General features: G+C 42.6%; 2 protein-coding genes across 5 annotated transcripts; both read right to left on the bottom strand.

The window, feature by feature from the left end:
• Positions 1 to 212: 212 nt before the first annotated feature.
• larp4ab (La ribonucleoprotein 4Ab) lies at positions 213 to 15,020 on the bottom strand. 4 transcript variants are annotated; one of them, XM_069708438.1, is made up of 15 exons: positions 14,519 to 15,020; positions 8,643 to 8,781; positions 8,104 to 8,344; positions 7,306 to 7,442; positions 6,803 to 6,906; positions 6,413 to 6,523; positions 6,184 to 6,237; positions 5,381 to 5,593; positions 5,179 to 5,282; positions 4,293 to 4,508; positions 4,074 to 4,125; positions 3,756 to 3,917; positions 3,543 to 3,676; positions 3,277 to 3,454; positions 213 to 2,819 (listed from the first exon to the last, which is right to left on the bottom strand). In XM_069708438.1, exons 2-15 carry the CDS (start codon positions 8,650 to 8,652, stop codon positions 2,448 to 2,450), a joined length of 2,088 nt encoding a protein of 695 aa, XP_069564539.1. In that variant the 5' UTR covers positions 8,653 to 8,781; positions 14,519 to 15,020; the 3' UTR covers positions 213 to 2,447. The 4 variants fall into 4 exon arrangements, with proteins under 4 accessions (XP_069564539.1, XP_069564520.1, XP_069564513.1 ...); XM_069708419.1 differs by lacking the exon at positions 14,519 to 15,020 and adding an exon at positions 11,162 to 11,531; XM_069708412.1 differs by lacking the exon at positions 14,519 to 15,020 and having other exon boundaries at positions 8,643 to 8,787.
• An 8,649-nt stretch (positions 15,021 to 23,669) lies between these two features.
• Positions 23,670 to 25,318, bottom strand: pfdn5 (prefoldin 5). The gene is made up of 6 exons (XM_069715137.1): positions 25,228 to 25,318; positions 24,859 to 24,961; positions 24,543 to 24,574; positions 24,379 to 24,453; positions 24,193 to 24,298; positions 23,670 to 23,957 (listed from the first exon to the last, which is right to left on the bottom strand). Exons 1-6 carry the CDS (start codon positions 25,291 to 25,293, stop codon positions 23,872 to 23,874), a joined length of 468 nt encoding a protein of 155 aa, XP_069571238.1. The 5' UTR covers positions 25,294 to 25,318; the 3' UTR covers positions 23,670 to 23,871.
• Positions 25,319 to 25,735: the final 417 nt, after the last annotated feature.

Below are 25,735 nucleotides of genomic sequence, written 5' to 3'. Positions count from 1 at the left end.
AAGGTTATTTCTGGCTGTTTGCTTGGCAGATGTCACGTTAAAAAAACTAAAAAAAAACATTTACCACCTCGTGCTCTGTGGCAGGAAACGGACACTGTGCAAAATACAGCGAATGACAGACTTACAGAAAAGGAAATGTAAGAAGTCTCATTTCTGGTCGCTCAGTGTTGTAACATGTTGTTGGGCAAACATACATTAAAATCAAGGACATAACCGTTTAAAAATATATCTTTATTTTCATAAATCAGGCTCAGTAATAAAATATGAACTTGATAAACCAGTGTGTACTTGATTGAAGTGGAGTTATGAACAGAAGACTGGCAAGCTGACGAAACAAAATGCATGGCAGACACATAATGGACAAACATGCACGCAAGCACGCGTTACGTCTCCGTCGCAGCTCTGCAATTGCGAGATTTACTGAAACTGATGTTACATTTTGACAACCAACTAAAAAGCCTTTTGTTCAGGGACGAATTCACATGCTCGAAATTCTTGGGACTTTCATACTGAAAATGACCACCTTTTAAAGGCACTAGAGGTTCGGTTTGAGATGTTTCACTCCCCCCTCTTAAGAAAACCTGCATTCCTTTACTTTTATTTTGCTCATTTCTATTCGCATCACCTCTAATTGGTTTTGGATGAAAATGATAAAACAAGATAAACGTTTAAGAAGTTAAGTATTTCTCTGCGACACGTTTCCACGTCTGACTTTCTGTAATGATTAAAAGCCTCGAGATAAAAGGACAGTGCATCTTAATTACAACAACAGTTACTGGCATATTCTGCTCATCGCTGAGCCGGGAGTCGCAGTACAGATCTGTATCTAAACTCAGCTGCTCATAACTAAGAATATGATCTCAGATCCGTCTTCACACCCATTTACACACATATTATAGAAACATTGAAAACAATGAAGAAAACAAATAATTTACAGAAAAATAAAAGATACTGCATTGGAAAAGTACTTTAAAACAACAAACACGCTAAGAACCCAGATTAAAACTATATCTGTGCACACACTCTGAAGAAAAGATACGACACGTCGATACAAAAATTATGTTGCAAAGTGGTTTAAAATCCAGACTACATTCATCTAAAGCCTCTTTGTGTCCCACCAAAACAAGACGCAAGAAATCATAGTCACCAAATCAAGCGAGGACACCAGTCGACCTTCGAACGACCGCTTTCATCAGGCGGCGACGTCGAGAAGAAAACTATTTCTGCTCCGGGTCTCTCAGATCATCTGTTAGCGGTACAGATGCAGAGCTGCCGATTCTCAAGATCAACTTTTCCCTCCACACCCACTCAAAAAAAACAACAACACATAAAAAGTACAGAAACATCCACATCCTGTGTCGCCATAACAACCCTTTGAACTCCCATCTACTCTGGAACAGGTTGACTTCTCCAGAACTCAACAGGGTTCCTTTCAACTCGTCCCACAAGTGACACCACAAGCCAAAACTGAAACCACATACAGTATATAATCACACTAACCCTTCGATGTTGCTTTGTGAGAATCACTAAGATCCTGCTGATATCTGAGCACACTCAGCAGGTCATTTGGACAAAAGTCTTTCGTGGACATTTAGGCTCCATTAGAAGATAAAAATCAGTGATTCAATCTGGCAAAAAAAGAAGAAGACAGAAACAGATCTATTTCAGCTTTACCACAAAGCTGATTTCAAATGTTAAGCAGTATGGACATTATATCTACATCACAACGACAGCTGCTGCCAAAGACAACTACTACAAGTAGTCACCAGCTTCACTTGAAGAGCAGGATTAACCAACAACCATTAATAAATGTCCTCAAAAACAAAGACTTTCTAACCTCTCAAAACGTCACCGTTTCCATTACTCCTCCACAGATTCAACATGTTGCACTTCATAAATAATCACTGATTACAGATTTCAATGCAAAATTACTTTGATGAAAAGCTCATGGATGGATCACAAAAAAAAAAAAAAATACAGAAAAATAAATCCAATGTGCCTCATTGTCATTTCTCACTAGTTGGTTATATTACTGATGTTTTAAAAAGATAAAAGAAGCCTCTCTCTCTCCTCATACTATAATCTACAGATTCAGTCCATCAAACAGTCCCTCCAGAAAACTGCACTAATTAATGCAAATCCGTCCTCAGATTAAAATCATTGTAATGTAATTTTTTTTGGAGAAAAGCTGCTTCAAAATCAAACATTTTTCTCCAGGAGAGACTGGTCTGTGGGGGCATCTCTTAATACCACTGTGATATTACTTTAACTGTCTGCAGATTTGATATATTCTCCTGAAAGGAATATCTACTAATAATCTTCCCAAATAATTTCAGGTCTGCAGAATTGTTAACAGATTCTTTGACAGTCTGTCAAATGAAATATATTCATCTGTCTATTTACATATTTACATTTACAGTATTTCTATCTGTTTTAGTTTGTGTTTTTCAAGCGAGTTGTTCTCCGGCTATTTTGGTGAGCCGGGGGGAATGTTCTGCTCCTTGCCGCTGTGTCTGGCCCCCCGCTGGGGGGAGAAGCGTTTGCCCGTGTTCAGGCCTCTCTGATGCTCCCGGATCTTCAGCCCTGCACCTCCGACTCTGGCTTGGCCCGGTTTCCCTCTGAAGGCGCGGGACGGCTGCTGTGGAGGCCGTTTGTCCGTGGGTTTCTCTGGAGTCTGTCTGGAGTTGAGCCGAGGCTCCTCGACCCTGTTGACCTTGAGCTCTTGCAGGGGTTGGCTGGTTGCAGGAGCGAGAGGGGGGGGACGGAGGGTCCTTGGCAAGCCGCTGGCACACCTCTGCATAGCTGAGTTTTCTGGGCCCCTGGTCAGAGAATAATGGGAGAAAATGTCAAATTTAAAATAAATGATCGAGAAAAAAGAAAAACGCCACATCACAGATTATATGATCCAAAATATTAAAATGCCCTTTGACAAACACATTGAATTGACTGTAAACATCAGTGGCAGAGAGGTACATTATGCTGAAGTGGTTTGAGAAGTGCTCTACTCTCCCCTGCAGAAAAAAATCATGACTCAGGAAAGAGATAGTAACTTTTCAGAGTGACTTGTTAAAACTACAAAATGCATATTTGATACTTCTGTTAAAAAAAAATATTCATTAAATGTCACATACCAAGTTTTATATAAACACTTTAGCGTGTCCATGTAATATAAGGCTATCTAAAGGGAGTCCTGGCCTGAGCTCTGAATCAATAAGGGGCTATAAGCGGATGTCAAAGACCTAACGTGGTAGTCAACATTAGGAAAGCCGGCCTCACCGGCTCTGATGTTGGACTCGGGGGAGATGGAGAAGGTGCTTCTGCAGGAACCGCCTGGCTGCAGGAGGAGGGAGGATCTTCTGAAGCTGTCTGAGAGACAACTTGTGTGGCCGAGGAGATCTTTTCCTTTAAAACAGGAGGTTCAGCTTCATCCTCTTCCTTTACCGGAGGAGAAACGCTGAATTGAAAAGAAAAGAGAAAAAAAAAAGTCATTTTACACTTCTTTGTTATTCGCTGACAGTTTATTAGCTTGTACTAAACGTTACCTTGAGACGGGTGGGGTGACGGGCTGTGATGTCACTGCAGCAGGTTTTACAGCCGGGGTCAGTGATTCAGGTTTGATTACAGGAACTTCTGAGATGTTTGTGTCTCGGGGAACGTTAATTTCTTGGCTTGCAGACTGAGCAAAAAAGAAAAGAAAGATTTATACTTTATACTCTTTAAAAAGTAGAAGGTATCGGAGAGGGAAAGATGTTCACCTTGGTCGGCACCTTAAGGCCACGCACGACGTCCGATAGGCGCATTTCTGTCGTGGTTTCCTCCTGCATGCTGACCACACACCCCGGCAGAGGAGGGAAATTAGAAGCTGCCAGGTCAAACTTTGGAGCTGGTGCCTTGACCTCCATCACAGGGACCAGCCTCTGCATTTTTCATTCAACAATAAAAAGTCAAACTTTAATTAAGAAAGCACACTCAAGATTGAGATAAATATAGACAGACATCTTTCAAATATAGAAATATGGTCAGGGTTAAAAAAAAAAAAAGAAAAAAGAAAGAAAAGCAGGAAGTACACTGACCAAGGTGTGTTCGTCTTCCCTTTTTCTCCTCATGCCTCTGTGGTTAATTCTTCTACAGTAAAAAAAGATTTAGATTAGAAGTCACATTCACTGAAAAAAAAAACATCAACACAAAGAAGGTAATGACTCTCATTTCTCTGGAACTGAATTTTTTTTTTCGTCACATTTTGTTTGGAAACCATCTCTGATGTGTAACTAAGCGGGATGATATGAACTCACCTGCCCCGTCCTGCCCCGCTCAGATCTCCACCGAGTGCAGCGGCCGCTGCAGAAGCCTCTTTAAGGCTGAAGGAGGCCAGAGAGACCGACTGCGGCGCGGCGCCGCTCATCGTCACGGATGCTTGGAGGGCTCGTGGATTCAAGAGAGCAGACATGCCGTCCATCAAGCTCCTTGGAGCCACATCGGCAGGCCGAGCGTGACTCTTTACATGGTTGCTGGACGTACATAAAAGGTCAACGAATTACATTACTGCACGGTCAGCGCTATCACAGAAAACAAAGCGCATTTTAAGAGGGTTGTGGACGTACAATCAAAGACTGAAGAAAGGTGACCACGTGAAGATGGAAGGTGTAAAAACGGTTGACAGCTCAGTTCTAACTGAACAAATACAAATTTCAAGGGTCCTAAAGTAATTTAATTCTTGGCCACTAAATGTTTCATGAGCACCTGTATTTCTCACGATATAATGATATAAGGAGTAAAGTGGTGACCACGCAAATGAAGGAGATAATGAGGCTCGTCTCCATCACCGAGAAAAAGACACAAAGCACCTGCTGAAGAGTTGAATCTTTAAAGCAGTGATTGACAGGAAGAAGTTCCCACAAATTATGTTTTTGTTTGACTTCATGTGTGTCTGTCCAGTTACTTTAAAAACAGACTCAGTTCTTTCTATATTAATGAACTATAATTAGTGCTTTGTTGGGGCACTTCATTGTAATATCCACTATGTTATTTCAATCTGATGCTCAGAGCCTAAAGAACAAAAAAGGTGCAACTTTCTAAATGCATAACGCCTGGACTTTATTTTGTGAAAGAAAAGTGAATTAAAGCTGGTGAGAAACTACAGTAAATGAAAGACATTTTATTGTTATAACTTGCACCTACCGGTTTCTGCTTATGGGACGATGGCTGCCGATGGAGCTGGAGTTTGCTTTGTAGGTCCCTGGACTACTGTAACCGTTCATGAATCCTCCGTTAGGGAAAGGTGCCTAGACATGACAATGATGGATAGAAATCCAATTACATATCTAGAAAAAAAAACACACTTCTCTTCAGATGTTTTTGAATGATGCGTTCAGGTTCTCACCAGCGGTGTCTCAAAGTAAGGCAAGATTGAAGGGCTCCAGGAGGACGACACCACAGGATAAACCGGGTACTGCTGCGGCGGGTTGTACACCTGCTGCATGTAGACCGGAGACTCGTACTGGGCCTGCGGCTGGGAGTGCTGACTGTACACGCCTGAGTCCACGCTGCGGAAGCCATTCTTCCCAAAGAATGTGTTGATAGCCTTAATGCGGGCCTGCGGGGACGACAACAAGTGAAGGTGTTTGACTTAGCCTGAACCAATGAAGAGCAGTGTTGCTCTGATGTCCTTCAGTCCCCTCAGATCTCATAATCTCACGGTCATCAGGCCATAAAACACTGCACTGACTAGGAGAAAGAAGGGGGAGTGAAGGGGGGGTAGCACTACAGGAACGTGAGGGAGAGCGTAAAAAGCAGAAACACAGATTTACAGAAAAAGCTGTTGAAAAGTTCCTCCCAGCTAGCCACAGTGCATATGGGTCCTTCCAAGCGCGATACTGATCATCACTGGGGTTTATCGGGGAATGAAAGCAGGGCACACAAGGTCAAACCAAAGTCCAGCTGAAGAAGGGGTGTGTAAAATATGTGAAACACACAAGGTCAATGTCACATTGTGATAATCAAACTTCTTTGCTTATCAAGTCTGTCTACAAACAGTTCCCAAGGTCACTCCGGAGGCTACAGCCTGGGGACGGGGGACGGGACAGCTGAGAGCACTTTAGTCCTGTGTAATGCAAAACCTTTTAGGGCTCCAAACTACTCGTTTATAACCAATAAGCAGTGAGAGGGAAAAAAGCGGTGACTCACCATGATGGGTTTCCCCTGGAACGTTTTCACTTCCTCTCGTAGATATCTGTAAGCCTGCAGGGATAAATAAAAAAAAAAAAAAAAAAAAAACTCACGTTAACATTAATGTAAATTCACTATTGTTCCCTTTAAAACTAGAAAACAAATAAAAGCTTTTCCCGCTTTTCACTTTGCAAAGTTAAGTGTAACATTCAGTGGTTTATATATGTATATTAATAAGGACACGTACCTGCAGTGCGTCCTTATCGGACTGAAATGTTATGTACCAGTTGCTGTTGTGCGCAAACTTAACACTCAACACTTTTGGACAGTTTTCACTCTGAAAAAGAGCCTCTACTTCCTGTAAAGAAAATGAAAAGAACATATTACACACTTCTTATAAACCCACCCCCTCCACCCTTGAAGACATCGGGCAGGCTCCTTGATAATAAGCTGTCGATGAGCCACAACAATTAAATCCAAAAAGTTTGAACGTCAAAATGCACCAAGGCAGATACTGCGAGTCCCCGACTGCCCCTGAACCTGTCAGGAACTGTGATTATAGAGCACAAGCATGCAGCAGCACCTTGTTAGCAGGATTTAATGTACAGGGGAAATGGCTGTATCGAGTTGCGTTTACCTCAACCGGGGTGGTCTCTGGCACTTCTCTCAGAATTAGGATGCAGCGACTGTGGTTTGGCCGAACCTTCTCGCCACTTTCATCAACCTGCACCGCGGGCGAGCCTGAAACAACGAAGCAAACGTACGCGAGCTGAAAACCAGAACAACAGCCGGGTGGTATCGCGTCCGGCTGCAGTTCACATCCATGTCTGTCCAGACTCGTACGCATGTGAAGCATTTCGAGGAGTTTCGGCAATAAATCTGATTCTGGTCGAACACAAAGTTGTTGCCACGACAGCAGATGATGCTTCAAATATGGATGTCGCAACTTCACACAGTTGTTATGCTCTTAGTCGAGGTTTACCGTATTTAGTCGGGGCAGATAAGTCTCCAAAATTTCATTTATGTTATAAAATGTATTTAAATACAGTATGTTGTATATTTTTAGATGGATTCTGTCTATTATTTTAGTCGATCTTCAAGCCATTATTACAAATAGAGCTAGAACAGCAGTGCTGGTACCTCGCAGTACATCCAGAATGAGATCCGTGTCAGCGGTCAGCGCTTTGATGTCCTCCATGCAAGCGACGGTCCAGATGGGAACAAACTGATCGCTGTCCATCTGGGAGATGAGGTACAGGTCCTTGGAGAGATTCTCCCTTTAAACACACAAAACATTGGACTGGAATCAATAAAAAAGGACTTTGTTCGATAACTTGTATTTGCTGCCACGTTGAATAAATAATGTTAAAGACTTTAATCTTATAAAATTACATCTCAGATGGTAAACAGGGTTTAGTGTTAGAAATGTATGACTGTTAGACTTTAAGTCCACCTACATATGAAGTTATTAGTTTCCTGTGTGAAGTGTCGAAACACACAGAATCATTCAGGGTCTTCAAAATAAATTCTCTCAATTTAAAACACATTTTGGTCTTATTTTGAGATGCCAACAGAACAGAACTCTTCTGTCCATATTCCACCTTGTAAGAAGACACCAACAGTCTGAGACAGGGACGTTTAAGAAGCTTTGGTGCAGACAAATTATCAATGAACTGAAAAGCTTAATCAAGAAAAGAAACTTGCCAATAAAAAAATTTAAAAAAATAAAACTGCTAACTTGAACTATTCAACTCAATTCTCAATTTAAGAATATACTGAAGAGAATCATTACTGCTGCTGTTCTTGTAGCTGTAGCACACACCCACACAAACACACGTATGATCATGCTACGACAATAACGAATGCAAGAGCAAATGTCAGTGTCCCTAAAATGAATCTAAAACTAGTAAGTAAAAGTAAATTTTCTAGAAGACTCACCTAGAAAAGCAAAACTCCAGGCGTTTCTTTAAAGAGTCCCTCAAACTCTCCTCGGACACCGGTTGTTCCTTAGACTCATCGTTATCGATGGCAGAGTCGCACTGTGGGTCAAAGACTAAATACCCCGAGTCAGGCTGGTGGAGGTCATTCCCAGAGGAGGTGCCGATGGGTACTGGGGCGTCGTCAGCGGGGATGTCCACATACTCAGCGTCATATCCTTTACCTCCTGAAGAGGGAACGTCTGAGGAACCGACGACACGCAGTGATGAAATGATTGTGAAATAACTGTCGTGTTACAAGAAAATAAAGCTCTAAAGATGCTGTGTGATGCTTTGTATCTACTCCCCTAGCTATAACTCTTTCTTCATAAACCATGCCGATCTATAACCATCTTGTTAAAGTTCAGTACATAATATACAAGCCAAAACTTGTCTTTGGCAAGGTATCAGTGCAGGATAGACGGGTTCGGTTTATGTCATGGAGAGGATGAATTAAAGGTAGAAAACATTTTCTTTACACATAACCGAGATCCTTCATACCTTCAGTCATATCAGCAGAAGGAGGGCAGGTCTGCAGCCACGGGGAATCCTCTGTACCACCTTGGATGTCATTCTGTTGGACGGGGATCTCCTGCCACACTTTGGCATTGGGGTTCAGACCCGCTCCCTTTGTGGTGACCTGCATAGTTATCAGAATATACAGCAAGTTATAGGAGATACTGTTGTCTGCATACCTAACCCAGGATGAGACCAGGAAACAACAGTACAAGTAGAGTTTTCACACAAGGAGACGGGGTGCCTGCCCTGCAGCTGATTTCAGATTTGCATTGTAGCAGACATAAGAAATAAGTATTTATTTTCTATTTCCATATATGTTAAATTTTGTTAGTGCATGAAAGAACTATGACATGCCTACATCTCCCTATACTTGACATTGATTATTTTTTATATGGGCGTGCGTCTGACATCAGCCTTTCTGTTTAAATGGAGAAAAATGAACCAACAGATGAATTTTGTTGCCACTACATTTTTACCAATATAGCTTTACGAGCGGTGTTTATTTTCCCCTTAAAAAATAACTTTCTTCTTAGTTTTCTTTGTGAGACGAACCTACAAGCTCATTTTCACTTCTTTTTCTTCTTCTACTGTTCATTGGGAGATTATACGCTTTCTTGCAATTGGTTCACAAGTCTGAACCATCCAGAAAGTGTTCTCACACTGCACACAAAGCAAACCATGGTTCAGTTTTATCCAGAACGAGACTACCCCTTTTGGCCAGACCAAATGTTGGTCCTTTGGTCCCAACTGTTGTCCGGGGAACCTTTCACACCTGCTATTTTGGTTCAGACCAAACAGAAATGTCCAAAGATCCAGACCAAACAAGGTCGATGTCTTTTCTTGTGCAAGCAAAGAAAACAGTTTTGAAAGCAAATTTCTTTCACCCCAATCCAAAATCCAGTTTGTAAGTAAAAAATATATAAACTGACTGCCAATATGAAACATAACCAAAGTCGTGGCCCCACATTTTAAAGCATTTAAACAGCGATGTAATGTAAACAGACTTCCATGTAGCTCAGCACACAGCGAGCGAGTTGTGCGTCTACTGCCATGCTGTGGATCCAAGTCAAACCAATAGAAACTCCCGTCTCATCTATAAGTTTATGTCCTGCCAATTACATCCAACTCAACTCACAACACGCAGACAATGAGGTCAAATCTGTGAGCAACCGTTTTAGTGACATCAAAACACTGAAGGGGAATTTGTTTTCAATAAAAACAATTATATTCTTGGTTAATATAGTTTTACTTACAAACTGTATTTATGATTACAGTGCAAGAAATTTGCTCTCAGTGTTTTAAACACAAAATAACCTTCACAGAAATCCCCCCAGGTGTCTGTTTAACACAGATCATCATGTGTAAGGATGCAATATGAAACCTTCCACATGGCATGCTTTCAGAAAATTCAAAATAACCCTTTGAAACGAAGATAAAATCAGCGCAATTGAACTGTTTTGTATCATGCGTTAAAACTATGAAGGCATCTTCAACACTCAAAACTGATTCATCTAGATATACACCATTACGAATTCAATGAATGAAGTTAATCCAGCTATCCAGTTTTTGCAAAAGCAGCTCTTGCCACACGTAAACACTCGCTGGCTGCCGTACTAGTGCCCAGTGCCCCGCCCCCTCAGTCACATGTACCCGGACATGGCGCAGGGCTGCCTCGGCGTGACGGCAACGTTTTGACCCGTTATTACTGCTAAAACAAAGATGAAAAAACACAGGGTGCTAAAGTCACCGGCACGAGAATCTTGAAAGCTTCTCAATCGTTCAGTCCGAGCTGTCTGTCTTTTAACATTCAGGTACAAACCGGCCGTCTCGGTGACGCAGTGACGCACAGCAGCCTTTTGGTTTGCGGGTCGGAGGAAGAAGCACATGGCGCCGATGTGCCCACATTGTTAAGACATGCGACACCACTCAATAACCTTCTTTACGTTTCCTTAAACCCAGCTCCCCCTGCAACACACGGAGTTTGTGTGTATTACCGAGGAGATCCTTCCGGCGGTGATTCCCTCCCTGCGGAGCTCCGTGACCTTTATCACGGAGCTCTTTAGCCGCTCAGCTACAGTTGTGTAACCGCTAACATTTAACGCCAATCACGTGTTATAGTTTCTACACGTGAAATGCAACGAACGAACTGTCCATGAAGTGAATTTATCAGGCGAGCGCGAAGCCACAGTCCACCCGGCAGAAGAGCGTGTTTGTCGAACACGTTTTGAAGACGGGGCTCGTTTAACGGGACGATATGTTAGCTAGCAACAAGTAGCCGCCTTTAGCTACCTAGCTCGTGTTTACCAGCAGCCCAGGTGGACATAACCCCGGGACAACTGTCCAAGGGGACACATACCAGGAAACGGACTCGGAGCGGGAACCAGCAAACGGACTATTGAGAGCAGAGCTCCGGGCACAGCGAAGGACATCGGTGTGGACATGACAACGAGCGTGAAACCGAAGAAGGACGCGGGCGGGTCGCTGGAGGCCCCGAAACTCACCATCGTGGCTCGGTCCTCTTCAGGGCGTCTGTTCAGCTGGAAGAACCACTCCGGCGGCTTGGTCTCCTGGAAACGGCCTGAAGCTCGTTGTAATATATATATATATATATATATATATATATATATATATATGTATATATATGTATATACCGGCTTTCCTCCGTCGGGTTGACCGTGAACGCAGAACGTGCTCCTCCTCGCGGAACTTTTGAGCTCCTCGAACTTTTAAACACCAACGGCCGCCTCGCGCTTACCGATTAAAACAAAAGGAAGAAGAAGGGTGCTGAATATTTTACGAAATACGCTCAATTTGTTCTCATCCCAAAGCAGGTGAGCTTCTCAGGGTTCGTCCAGCTTGTGACCTGCGTCCTCCGTCGGGTCCCAGCAGGCTGCACTCCGCCTCCACGGCAACAGCGACCGACCGCTGCAACAAGAGCATCGACGCGCGCTCCTTCTTCTTCTCGGGTTTTAAAGCGTTTAAGGCGCATTACCGCCATCTACAGTGTTGGAGTGTGAGATGTGCTGTCCCCCTTAAAAAATACAAATAATTAACTGACCACGACATTATTTTTGCTTCATCCCGGTTTGTTTTTTTGATCAGCTATTGAATATATTTCCTAACACCTAGAGTATTTACTTTAAAGAAAATATATATATATATATAAAATCTTCCAAATCTCTGGTTAAACCTCCAGTTTACATGGATTCATGGAGGCCTAAATCTGCATCTTAACAATTTGCAGTTTATAAAACTATCTAAATAAACTTACAACATTAATAAATAGTTAAATACAGGGGAACACAAACAACATAACTTTCATTATTGATAAATCAAGAGTATCTAGATGTTGTAAAAATGGGTTACACTTGCTCAAAAGTGTGAGATGTACTATCACCCTTAAAAAAATACAAATAATTAACTGACCACTAAATTATTTTGCTTAATCCCGTTTTTTTATTATTATTTTTATTATCAGATATTGTATAGATTTCTAGAGTCTTTATTATTTTATTTATTGTTTAATTATTTTGTGTCTGTTAACTGGTATCATGAATTAATCAAGATAAACCCTGAAATTTACTTTATAGCAAAATATGGCCACAGCAGATTCTAAATTCCATTAATTTGACAATTGAAACATGAATTTGATTGTAGTGTAATTTTATTTTAGTTATTAAGAGTTTTTGTCACAGTATGAAATCAGCTTATGCATATTTGTATATGTTTGACGTAGTGAAATAAACATTCAGCTTGTCTGAATATTATTGCTGGAATGACTGTCACATCAAAGCGATGATGTTGGAGCTCTGAAAAGGAAGGAAGTTCATTGAAAGTGAGTCAGCAGGAGTTGAGTCCAATTTTCATCTTTTATTCAAGTTTTTTTTTTTTTTTATTCAAATTACACATCACCACTAAGCATACATTTCAAATTAGACTATGTGATTGTAAATAAATGTGGGAAAAACCGGAGTGCCCGGAGTAAACCCTGACGGGGCTGCTGATCTAACACAGCCTGAAACAACCGAAGAACCTGCAGACGAAGCAACCCTTCGGTGTCCTCAGGTGATCTTTAAGAGTGGAGATAACACATTCGTCAACTTGTGGGTCCCCTCTAAGTATCGCAACTAACAGCCCGTCCTCTTTACCCCAAATTTTACGCAAATTCTTGTAGATTCTTTTTTCGAGGTTAGTGAGCCTGTCGAAGGTGAAATCCATGTCCTTGACTGCAGCCCATACTTTTTCAAAGAGGGGCTGAATGGATTCCTCTGGGTATATTAAAGCCTTGCTTATTTTCAATGTGTTATACGTGAAACAAATAGTTTTCCTTATGAGTAAACGTACAGTTTCTTTCTTTATGTTGATCTGTGGTTTGTCCTCATTAATACCAATCTGGGCTCTGTTAATGTCCCGCAGCCACGTTGCTGCTGCCGATGGCTGGATCTGCATCAGTGCATTCGCAACTGTACGACTGTGATCATCAGACACACTGTTCTCCCACCAATTCATCATTTGCATGAAGCGCCACACGTTGTTCTCCGTTTCCTCGCGTATTTCATCTACCGGCAGACCGGCAGACGCCTCGCTGCCTGTGATGTGAGCCAGGAGGAGATCACGAAGCTCTACCGCTAATACTGAGACTTCATCATCGTTCTTGTTTTCAAATATATAAACCAACTCTTTCCCGTCAGTGGGTTTGCTGCCCTTCTTAAGCAGACGCCGAACGCGAGCCAAGAGTTTCTGCTCACTTTTAGCTTTAAGCTTTAAGTTGAATTTCGTCTTCAGTTGCGAAGCTATTCTGATTATTAACGCTTCGGCTACCCGCTTTTCAAAAAACGCCTTGACCTTTCTTCCTACTCCTTTCGGTGGGCGTTGGGAATTTGATGCATCTCTGTCTGTTTCTTCATTAATTGACTTTATGATGTCATTTGCTACAATTTCAACTTCCTGAGCAGTTTCAAACTGCAGCTGCTCATAATCAGCTTCTTCGACCAGAGGTTTTGTGACCGCACTCAGCTCCTTACTGATTATCAGCTGGGCAGTTTCGATACTCTCAGCGAGTGACTGCTGAGGTTTACTTTGGTTCATTTCCTGATCTCGTGTTTCATCCACGACAGTCAGACCGGTCTCCTCCTTTTTGGTCCAACATTGCCGCGGTGAACGCAAAACCATCTTGGACGCTAACATCTTTAACATCTTGCAGCCGTTTTTAACCATTTCCTTGACATTGTTAAAGGGAGTAACGCGTCTTACTCCTGCAGTCGTCTCGGCAGAGAGGGTGGAGTTTACGGTCTCTGCAACCTCCTGAACTATTAGACGTGTCAGGTTGTTTACACTTTCAAACTCTAATTCTGAATCGCTGTTCAAAAACTCTGAAAATGTCCATGAGATTGTGTTGTCCAGACTGGACTTCACCGCCTCCTCAGACACGCTTACAGATCCCTCAGCGTGCAACTGAATGTGGGCCAGAGAGGCGTCGACTCTGTCCTTAGACTCGCCTACATTAAAGTCCTGAATCTGGCGCACCAGCATGTCGGACACATGTCTGATTATGTCCGTAAGCAGCTCCACCAGCAATATTTCTATCGTACTATCAAAGGATCCTGATTTAATCGTTGTCCACTGCTCCGCTGACAGCCTTTCAAAAAAGTCACTGAACAGCGGGCGAATAGTTTCTTCCATATGCCTGGGCATTTTTGTAGATCTTCCTTTGTCTTCCTTTATATATATCTTTGCGAGTTACACTCGATTAGCTTTGATATTGCTCGTTTGTTGTTTGTAGAAGTGCGTGTTGTTGGCTGTGAGTCTCTGTGTGGATAAACAGTCTTAACTGAATGTGTCCAGTTCCAAACACTGACCTCTGTGACGTCAGAGGCGTTCGCCACGCCCTAAACAAGCCCCGCCTCCAAGCAGCAGCGTTCCAGGGAGAGAGCGCAGACCGGCACATCCGGGAACTTTGGCGTTCAGGAATGTCCCCGCCCCCTTCCGAGGGGACAACAAACCGCTCTCGGAGACTTCGATGTAAAACAGCGTTGCAAAGACAATCTGTTGTAAAGCACCGGATCAAAAGGACTTTAAAAAGGACACGGCGGCTCGATGTCTCGGGATTATAGCTCCACTCTGCCGGCCATGAAACACGCTGGACAGATAAACACGTCTAATTTGAGCCCTCCTTCGTCACGTGACGCCGGTCTTCCCTCTACAGAGCGGTCGCCGTGAACCGTTACGTCATGTAACTCTGAACTGAGCTCAGAGCTAATGTAGGCTTCCTTCTACTGCTGCTTTAAAGAGGGCTTTTGATTACAAGACAAAAGGACGCCGCGGTCAACGTCGTGTTTCCACGTTTCAACACGTACTGCTGTTGAAACTTTGCTAACTCCGTGACAGGATGTAGCGCGAGGCGTTCCTTTACCTTTCAAAATAAAAGCATCCGGCCGAGCCTGGAGCAGCAATTTCGTCTGGACATTTTTGGTTTCCAAGTGTCTAAAAAGTGCTCGCAGTTTGTCAGCATGTCTACAAAATAAAAATGTGTCTTCATTCTCATGAGGAAAATGTTCTGGGATAAGTAAAATCTTATACATGATGCAGTGCAAAAGCTTTACAAATAAGGAGAGGTTCTCTCTGTTTTTTGCTTTGATAAAAGTAAAGTGCTCAATCTCTGTACTGGTTCTGTGTTCTTCTTGGCTCGGTTCACCCCGGTGTGTTGGCAATTTCAAATCTTAATTAAAATAAAGATCAGAGAGATGACTGCTGTGTGTTTCTGTCTTTTGGATACTTTGTGTTTGTCTACAAGAGGAAAACATAACAAAACACAGCTGAGTGAAAGATTACATATGCAGTACTATACACAGTAATACTAAAATTGCTTCCTCATTTTTAAAGCAATCATAACATGACCCAACAACATAACAAGTGTCTGTTGAACTCTTAAATCTGCAACAAGTTTTGATTTCAATCTTGTTCAATTAAATCAGTTATCAGCTGCACAGCAATGAATGCTCATGTGTGAACCCACCTTGACGTGTTGGATTCGACCCGGATGTTTGTGCTAGAACTGATTTGGTTCCTCTGAGCAACTATAAATCTAGTCTGCATTGACGCCATCACTTCCAAGTTCCTCTGCGTCTCTGGTAAACCCACACAGGTGATTTGTCAACCTGACGTGTTCTCCGAGTCAAGTCTTACTTAAACCCCCTGACGGGATCTGTGTGACGCACACTAAATGTATGGTCACATTTGTTTTTGTTTAAGTTGTTTTAGTGTAAATTTGTTTTATTTCGATTCTCTCTGTAACTTTTATAATGAACTGAGTGCAGTGACAGAATAGAAAAACAATCTAAAATGAGCTTAGTTCAAAGTTTGCCCTCACCTGTGGCCAGTAGGTGGCGCTGCACCGCTGTGGTTTCACCTCCTGTTAGTCTCCTCACAGCTCCAGAGGACATTGAATGAGAAGCCAAGTGTCTGTCTGTCTGTCTGATCATTTTCCGTTTTCTCAGCACCAATCTGTCACAGCTTCTCCCTGACTGAGACCTGTAACACCTGCAGAAGTCCTGGTTCAGTCTGAAGCTTGTTCTTTTGAAGGCAACGCGACTCATTGTGCAATTTCAATAAAATAATAAAACAAATATTTGATGCCAGACACCGGGTCATTGATTAATTATGGAACTAACTTCTGTTAATTAATGAACTGCCACAAGTCCAGCATCTGCAAGAGGGACGGTGGACAGAAATGTTTAAGTCACAAAAACAAGTGTTCAAATATGTCTTGTACAGTTTTACTGTATATCTGATAGATTATTGAGACTGCAGTATCAGTGGGTTACAGTATCAAGAAAAACAACCTGCTAATATACAGTAAAATGCAACGTGCAGGATAAATACCACTGAATCGACTGAACTGTACATGTTTTACAGGATAGTTGTTCAGATAACAGATGGTTTTACTTCATGGGATTCATTCATGGAGATAAATTCATTCATTATTAATGTTGCATCGAGTCCTCAGATCCCCGTGAAGGTTGAAATTTGTTTGACCCGTCCACAGTAAACTGATTTTATTCCACGTGACAGTAACAAACATGCTTCTTATTAACACAAACTAAATATTTCTCAGGCTTTGGGCTCCAACTCGTTGTATAAATGTGACTAATTAAAGAGTCATTTCCACAGTACAACCACATGTGTCTGTTCCAACACATCACATATATTCAAAAATTGTTGCTCAATCAACACATTCAAGAGGCATTTAAACAATTATAAAAGTGAAAGATATTTAAAATCATTGACAATAGTTACACTGGTTTAAAATTGAAGCGTCGGTTTAAATACTCTGGTTTCGTCTCCCTCTCAGGTTCTTCACCATCATGTCAGACTCGTGTACAGATCTTTGGTGGCCACAGCTTCTTCTCGTTGCCCCGAGTCGGGAGCAGCTCCACACACACCTTCCCAGTCCGGTTTACTACGAAGAGAAGAGTTATTTTGGTGAACAAGGAAGAAACGAAGCAGTGACGGTTCTCATCTAAGTGATGAGCGCCGGTCTCACCTGCAGAAACGCTCCTTGAACCGGTCCTGAGAGGAGCTGCTGCCGCCGATGACTCGATGTCCATCAGTTCAACTCTACGACTGACCAGCAGCTCCACTGTTTTCCCACCAATTCATCATCTGCATGAAGCTCCACACGTTGTTTCCTCGTGCATTTGATCCACGCCACGGGGAATCCTCTGTACCACCTTGGATGTCATTCTGTTGGACGGGGATCTCCTGCCACACTTTGGCATTGGGGTTCAGACCCGCTCCCTTTGTGGTGACCTGCATAGTTATCAGAATATACAGCAAGTTATAGGAGATACTGTTGTCTGCATACCTAACCCAGGATGAGACCAGGAAACAACAGTACAAGTAGAGTTTTCACACAAGCAGAGGGGGTGCCTGCCCCAGCTCCCCCTGCAACACACGCAGTTTGTGTTTATTAATGATGAGATCCTTCCGGCGGTGATTTCCTCTCTGCGGAGCTCCGTGACCTTTATGCAAAAAGCCGGTGAGCTTCTCAGGGTTCGTCCAGCAGGTGACATCTCCGTCCTCCGTCCTCCGTCTGCCAGTCGGTCCCAGCAGGCTGCACTCCGTCTCCACGGCAACAAGAGGATCGAGGCGCTCTCGTTCTTCTTCTTGGGTTTTAAAGCGTTTAAGGCGCATTACCGCCATCGACAGTATTGGAGTGTGAGATGTACTTAAAAAAATACAAATAATTAACTGACCACTAAATTATTTTGCTTCATCCCTTTTTTTTTTTTTTTTTTTTTTTATCAGCTGTTGAATGTATTTCTTAACACTTAGAGTATTTACTTAAAAAAAATATATATATAAAATCTTCCAAATCTCTGGTTCAACCTCCAGTTTACATGGATTCATGGAGGCCTAAATTTTAGGTTAGGTTAGGTAGTTACTTTATTAATCCCCGAGGGGAATTTTTTTTACTACAGCAGCATACAGAAGCAATAAGATAATAATAGAATAGAAAAGCAATAAAATAGCAGTAAAAAATATAAAATATAAAATGCACAGTATATACAGTACAGTATATATCTATATATATTATATACAAACAACCAAGAAACACAGTCAACAGTGTTATTGTTATGTGATGGATTTTGCCAGAGGTGAGTTATTGTACAGTCTTATTGCGGTCGGCAGGAATGATCTCCTGAATCTGGAATGATCTCCTGTATCAGGAATGATCTCCTGTATCTGGAATGATCTCCTGTATCAGGAATGATCTCCTGTATCAGGAATGATCTCCTGTATCTGGAATGATCTCCTGTATCTGGAACGATCTCCTGTATCAGGAATGATCTCCTGTATCAGGAATGATCTCCTGTATCTGGAATGATCTCCTGTCTCAGGAATGATCTCCTGTATCAGGAATGATCTCCTGTATCTGGAATGATCTCCTGTCTCAGGAATGATCTCCTGTATCAGGAATGATCTCCTGTATCTGGAATGATCTCCTGTATCTGGAATGATCTCCTGTATCTGGAACGATCTCCTGTATCAGGAATGATCTCCTGTATCTGGAATGATCTCCTGTATCAGGAATGATCTCCTGTATCTGGAATGATCTCCTGTATCAGTAATGATCTCCTGTATCAGTAATGATCTCCTGTATCTGGAATGATCTCCTGTATCAGGAATGATCTCCTGTATCAGGAATGATCTCCTGTATCTGGAATGATCTCCTGTCTCAGGAATGATCTCCTGTATCAGGAATGATCTCCTGTATCTGGAATGATCTCCTGTATCTGGAATGATCTCCTGTATCAGGAATGATCTCCTGTATCAGGAATGATCTCCTGTATCTGGAATGATCTCCTGTATCTAGAATGATCTCCTGTATCTGGAATGATCTCCTGTCTCTGTCCTTATGACAGCAGCTGGAGGAGTCTTTTGGAGAACGTCCTCCTCTGTCCCTGCAGCAGGTGGAGAGGGTGGACAGGATTATCCAATATGGACAATAGTTTGTTCAGCGTCCTCCTCTCCACCACCTTTTCCAGACTGTCCAGTTTGTAGCCGATGATGGAGCCGGCCTTCTTAACCAGTTTGTTAAGTCTGTTGGTGTCACCGGCTCCAATGCTGCTCCCCCAGCAGACCACAGAGAAGTACAGTTCACTGGCCACAACAGATGGTAGAACATCTCCAACATCTCGCTGCACACATTGAAGGATCGAAGTTTCCTCAAGAAAAAGAGTCGACTCATCACCTTCTTGTAGACAGCGTTGATGTTGGTCTTCCAGTTCAGTCTGTTGTCATGGAGACACTAGGTACTTGTACTCCTCAACCATGTCCACCTCCTCTCCCAGAACTCTCAGCGGTTGTGGAGCTGTTGCCTTCCTCCTGAAGTCGACCACCATCTCTCTGGTCTTGGCCACGTTCAGGAGCAGGTGATTTCTTCCAGCCCACTCCACAAAGTCCTCCACTACTGCCCTGTACTTGTCCTCCCGTCTGTCCCTTATACACCCGACCACTGCAGAGTCATCAGAGAACTTCTGCAGATGTCTTGACTCTGAGTTGTTCTGGAAGTCAGTTGTGTATAAGGTGAACAGGAAGGAGACAGAACAGTTCCCTGAGGAGCTCCAGTACCACTGACAGCACACTGCCCAGACGGACAAACTGTGGTCTGAGGGGAAGGCAGCAGAGGTGTTTGGGAGGTGTGAGGTGTGGAGGAGACAGATGAGAGTGGTGAACTAAACCTGTTGAAGAAACAGTTTAGCTCATTGGACCTCTCCAGGGAGCCCCCTGGTTGTCTCTCTCTCGCCTTGAACCCAGTAATCTCCTGCATCTGCATCTTAACAATTTGCAGCTAACCATCTAAAACTACCAAAATAAACTTACAACATTAATAAATAGTTAAATACAGGGGAACACAAAAAACATAATAACAAGTATCTAGATGTTGTAAAAATGGGTTACACTTGCTCAAAAGTGAGATGTACTATCACCCTTAAAAAAATACAAATAATTAACTGACCACTAAATTATTTTGCTTAATCCTGTTTTTTTTTTTTAAATCAGATATTGTATAGATTGGTATCATCATGAATTAATCAAGATAAACCCTGAAATTTACTTTATAGCAAAATATGGCCACAGCAGATTCTAAATTCCATTAATTTGACAATTGAAACATGAATTTGATTGTAGTGTAATTTTATTTTAGTTATTAAGAGTTTTTGTCACAGTATGAAATCAGCTTATGCATATTTGTATACGTTTGACGTAGTGAAATAAACATTCAGCTTGTCTGAATATTATTGCTGGAATGACTGTCACATCAAAGCGATGATGTTGGAGCTCTGAAAAGGAAGGAAGTTCATTGAAAGTGAGTCAGCAGGAGTTGAGTCCAATTTTCATCTTTTATTCAAGTTTTTTTTTTTAATTCAAATTACACATCACCACTAAGCATACATTTCAAATTAGACTATGTGATTGTAAATAAATGTGGGAAAAACCGGAGTGCCCGGAGTAAACCCTGACGGGGCTGCTGATCTAACACAGCCTGAAACAACCGAAGAACCTGCAGACGAAGCAACCCTTCGGTGTCCTCAGGTGATCTTTAAGAGTGGAGATAACACATTCGTCAACTTGTGGGTCCCCTCTAAGTATCGCAACTAACAGCCCGTCCTCTTTACCCCAAATTTTACGCAAATTCTTGTAGATTCTTTTTCGAGGTTAGTGAGCCTGTCGAAGGTGAAATCCATGTCCTTGACTGCAGCCCATACTTTTTCAAAGAGGGGCTGAATGGATTCCTCTGGGTATATTAAAGCCTTGCTTATTTTCAATGTGTTATACGTGAAACAAATAGTTTTCCTTATGAGTAAACGTACAGTTTCTTTCTTTATGTTGATCTGTGGTTTGTCCTCATTAATACCAATCTGGGCTCTGTTAATGTCCCGCAGCCACGTTGCTGCTGCCGATGGCTGGATCTGCATCAGTGCATTCGCAACTGTACGACTGTGATCATCAGACACACTGTTCTCCCACCAATTCATCATTTGCATGAAGCGCCACACGTTGTTCTCCGTTTCCTCGCGTATTTCATCTACCGGCAGACCGGCAGACGCCTCGCTGCCTGTGATGTGAGCCAGGAGGAGATCACGAAGCTCTACCGCTAATACTGAGACTTCATCATCGTTCTTGTTTTCAAATATATAAACCAACTCTTTCCCGTCAGTGGGTTTGCTGCCCTTCTTAAGCAGACGCCGAACGCGAGCCAAGAGTTTCTGCTCACTTTTAGCTTTAAGCTTTAAGTTGAATTTCGTCTTCAGTTGCGAAGCTATTCTGATTATTAACGCTTCGGCTACCCGCTTTTCAAAAAACGCCTTGACCTTTCTTCCTACTCCTTTCGGTGGGCGTTGGGAATTTGATGCATCTCTGTCTGTTTCTTCATTAATTGACTTTATGATGTCATTTGCTACAATTTCAACTTCCTGAGCAGTTTCAAACTGCAGCTGCTCATAATCAGCTTCTTCGACCAGAGGTTTTGTGACCGCACTCAGCTCCTTACTGATTATCAGCTGGGCAGTTTCGATACTCTCAGCGAGTGACTGCTGAGGTTTACTTTGGTTCATTTCCTGATCTCGTGTTTCATCCACGACAGTCAGACCGGTCTCCTCCTTTTTGGTCCAACATTGCCGCGGTGAACGCAAAACCATCTTGGACGCTAACATCTTTAACATCTTGCAGCCGTTTTTAACCATTTCCTTGACATTGTTAAAGGGAGTAACGCGTCTTACTCCTGCAGTCGTCTCGGCAGAGAGGGTGGAGTTTACGGTCTCTGCAACCTCCTGAACTATTAGACGTGTCAGGTTGTTTACACTTTCAAACTCTAATTCTGAATCGCTGTTCAAAAACTCTGAAAATGTCCATGAGATTGTGTTGTCCAGACTGGACTTCACCGCCTCCTCAGACACGCTTACAGATCCCTCAGCGTGCAACTGAATGTGGGCCAGAGAGGCGTCGACTCTGTCCTTAGACTCGCCTACATTAAAGTCCTGAATCTGGCGCACCAGCATGTCGGACACATGTCTGATTATGTCCGTAAGCAGCTCCACCAGCAATATTTCTATCGTACTATCAAAGGATCCTGATTTAATCGTTGTCCACTGCTCCGCTGACAGCCTTTCAAAAAAGTCACTGAACAGCGGGCGAATAGTTTCTTCCATATGCCTGGGCATTTTTGTAGATCTTCCTTTGTCTTCCTTTATATATATCTTTGGGAGTTACACTGGATTAGCTTTGATATTGCTCGTTTGTTGTTTGTAGAAGTGCGTGTTGTTGGCTGTGAGTCTCTGTGTGGATAAACAGTCTTAACTGAATGTGTCCAGTTCCAAACACTGACCTCTGTGACGTCAGAGGCGTTCGCCACGCCCTAAACAAGCCCCGCCTCCAAGCAGCAGCGTTCCAGGGAGAGAGCGCAGACCGGCACATCCGGGAACTTTGGCGTTCAGGAATGTCCCCGCCCCCTTCCGAGGGGACAACAAACCGCTCTCGGAGACTTCGATGTAAAACAGCGTTGCAAAGACAATCTGTTGTAAAGCACCGGATCAAAAGGACTTTAAAAAGGACACGGCGGCTCGATGTCTCGGGATTATAGCTCCACTCTGCCGGCCATGAAACACGCTGGACAGATAAACACGTCTAATTTGAGCCCTCCTTCGTCACGTGACGCCGGTCTTCCCTCTACAGAGCGGTCGCCGTGAACCGTTACGTCATGTAGCTCTGAACTGAGCTCAGAGCTAATGTAGGCTTCCTTCTACTGCTGCTTTAAAGAGGGCTTTTGATTACAAGACAAAAGGACGCCGCGGTCAACGTCGTGTTTCCACGTTTCAACACGTACTGCTGTTGAAGCTTTGCTAACTCCGTGACAGGATGTAGCGCGAGGCGTTCCTTTACCTTTCAAAATAAAAGCATCCGGCCGAGCCTGGAGCAGCACACTTCCGTTACTTCCAGTTCAAAATGCACATTTGAACTGTTGTTTTCAAGGTTAGAATATGCTTGAATTCAAATACTCCTTAATAACTGGAGACAGACTGGTTCATCTGCACAATTAATACCACAAATATTACAATATTTGCTCATAAATAATCTTGTCAGTGGAATCCTGTGAACTTTATTCTGTCCCACTCGCTTTTATCGTAACAATTTAGTCTGAACATTTTTGGTTTCGAAGTGCCTAAAAAGTCATTGCAGTTTGTCAACATGTCAGCTGAACTCCCGCAGAAACCTTTTTTTTGTTGTTTCTGCGGTTCAACTCAAACCTGAGACACAGTTATACAGCTCAGATCTTTTTTTGTAAATACCGAGTTTGTTCTTTTGAAAGCAACACCACTAATTGTGCAATTTCAAAGAACGCAACAATACGGTTTAGTTTGGCTGCAGTTTTTTTTTTTTAAACCCTGCAAAAGCTCCAGCTGATTGGACACACAATAATAATTAAATAAAAACAACACTTCAATGTTTGTTGAATCCACAGTGACCTCTTTATTTATCCAACTAACTGGAAACCCGATTTAATGAATATGAAACCGACACTCGGTTGTTTCACTATGACAGAAGCCTACTTACAATACAGTTGCAACAAGGTTTGTGCACGACAGACCAACGTTAAACGTAAAAATGCCTCCAGCCACCGGTCAAAGCGCTCACACGGCTCTGGTCATCAGGCCTTGTTGGGTACGACCATCTGCGATGCTTGTTGGCTCTGTTGTAGTTGCTGGATCTTCACATTCATGACTTCAATCACAGCTGCAAGGAACACAAGGTATGTTGTTGTTGACTAAAATACTGTAAATGTAAATAAATAAGAACATTTTCCAATAGAAATTTGGAAAGACTGTGAACAGCCTGAGGCAGGACGTGCAACGACGAGTTGCCTCGTCGAGCTCATTGTAATCGTTAAATGGGGAGCGGCAGTCGTAAAATATATTGCTCTGAATGAGAAGATCAAATGTAGTGAACATTTTGTTTTATCCGGGCTCACCTTGTTTCATGCCGTGTTTCTCCTGAAGGGCCGGCTGGATTTTCTCTATCTGCTTTGTGAGGAAGTCGATTTTGCGCTTGAAGAACGCCTTCGAGGCGTCGACGTTCTGCGGAGACACAAATTCACCCGAGATCAGTCCTCTAAAATCATGACTTTGGCGTATTTATGATGAAAAACGCGCGTTACCTTTTCAACATAGTATCCCGTCCCCACGTCCACGAGAACGTGTTCCACATCGTTTAATGTCCCAGGGACGTACATCTGAGCGGAGGCGGCGTTAAGGACAAGCATGTCAAACTAAAGACGCGTCATTAAAAGCACAACGTGACATTTGTCGTCCTGAAGGATACAGAACTGGTCAGAGGCACGAGCAGCTCTTTACCTGCATGAGAGGAGGGAACGAGAAAAACCATCACAACATACCTGACTGTGTGCCCTTTGAAAACAAATGGTTTTGAGAAGTTATAGAGACCAAGCTGTTTACATGTATTAAATATATGAAGGCTCAACTTTCAGGACTGAAAGCAACAATTTCAGAATATTCTGAAGTTAAAATGTACGATTTATTAACTGGTCAAAGCGACAACGTGTCAAATGTGATAAATATTCAGTGATGATCAGAGAAAATGAGTTGTTTCGTGTTCAACCCTCCCATCAGTAACGTACCTTTGTTGTTTGTGTTGAGGACACTCAGACTGTCCGTTGCTTCCACATATTTGGTCTGAACAACTTTGAACTGACCGATTGATGACGTCAGGAACTCAACCTCCTGGAAAAAAGCACATTAACATGCACAAAAACAGCTGCAGTCACAGATCCGCGCAGCTGGTGTGACAATATTGTGTAGAAATGCTGATGACGTCACAAACCGGGTGAGTGTTTTTTGTTTTTTTTAAATAAAGCTAACGTTAGCGCTAGCCGCTCAGCTACCTCGCCCGCCCTCCCGTCATCACCGCCCACATTCCCGCTCTTTTATAAGTCCGTTTATAGGAACGCATTCGCCGCAGAAACACGGTGAACGTTGTTGATTGTTACCTGATCCAGCTGAGTTTTCAGTCCCTCTAACTGAGGCAGGGAGAGGTCTGCGAGATTCACCGCCATGTTTGGAAGCGTGATGCCTGGGGACCGTCGGTGACACTACTTCCGGGTCACGGAGATGAAGCGTCGTTCGTGTGAAACATCGCCCCCCTGTGGGGGAAATACGAGAAGGCACGTTTGTCAACACGAACTAATAATCAACTCTACAGGGTACGTGTCAAAATATGTTTTCTAAACACTTTTTTTTTTTTATGACCACAAACAATGAAAAAAAAAAAAATCATTACAAAAATATTTCTTTCGTTGGCACAAAAGGAGAAATCTTTTTTTTATATTACTTACTAAACATAAATAACAATTATTTCCCTAATATATCACCTTTTACAACCCAATTAATTATAGAAATTCATGGTGTGACAATTTTAAGGTAAAATGGCAAACGGTTTTTTTAATGTCTGAAAAGTACAGCTGACACTTTTACTTTAGATAAATAATTTGTGTTTCT

The sequence above is a fragment of the Brachyistius frenatus genome, unplaced genomic scaffold, assembly GCF_029030835.1.
Source record: "Brachyistius frenatus isolate BFR_SWC_R1_liver_20210118 unplaced genomic scaffold, ASM2903083v1 Contig_4, whole genome shotgun sequence".
Classification (NCBI taxonomy): Eukaryota; Metazoa; Chordata; class Actinopteri; family Embiotocidae; genus Brachyistius; species Brachyistius frenatus.
This window is presented reverse-complemented; position numbering and strand designations above follow the sequence as displayed.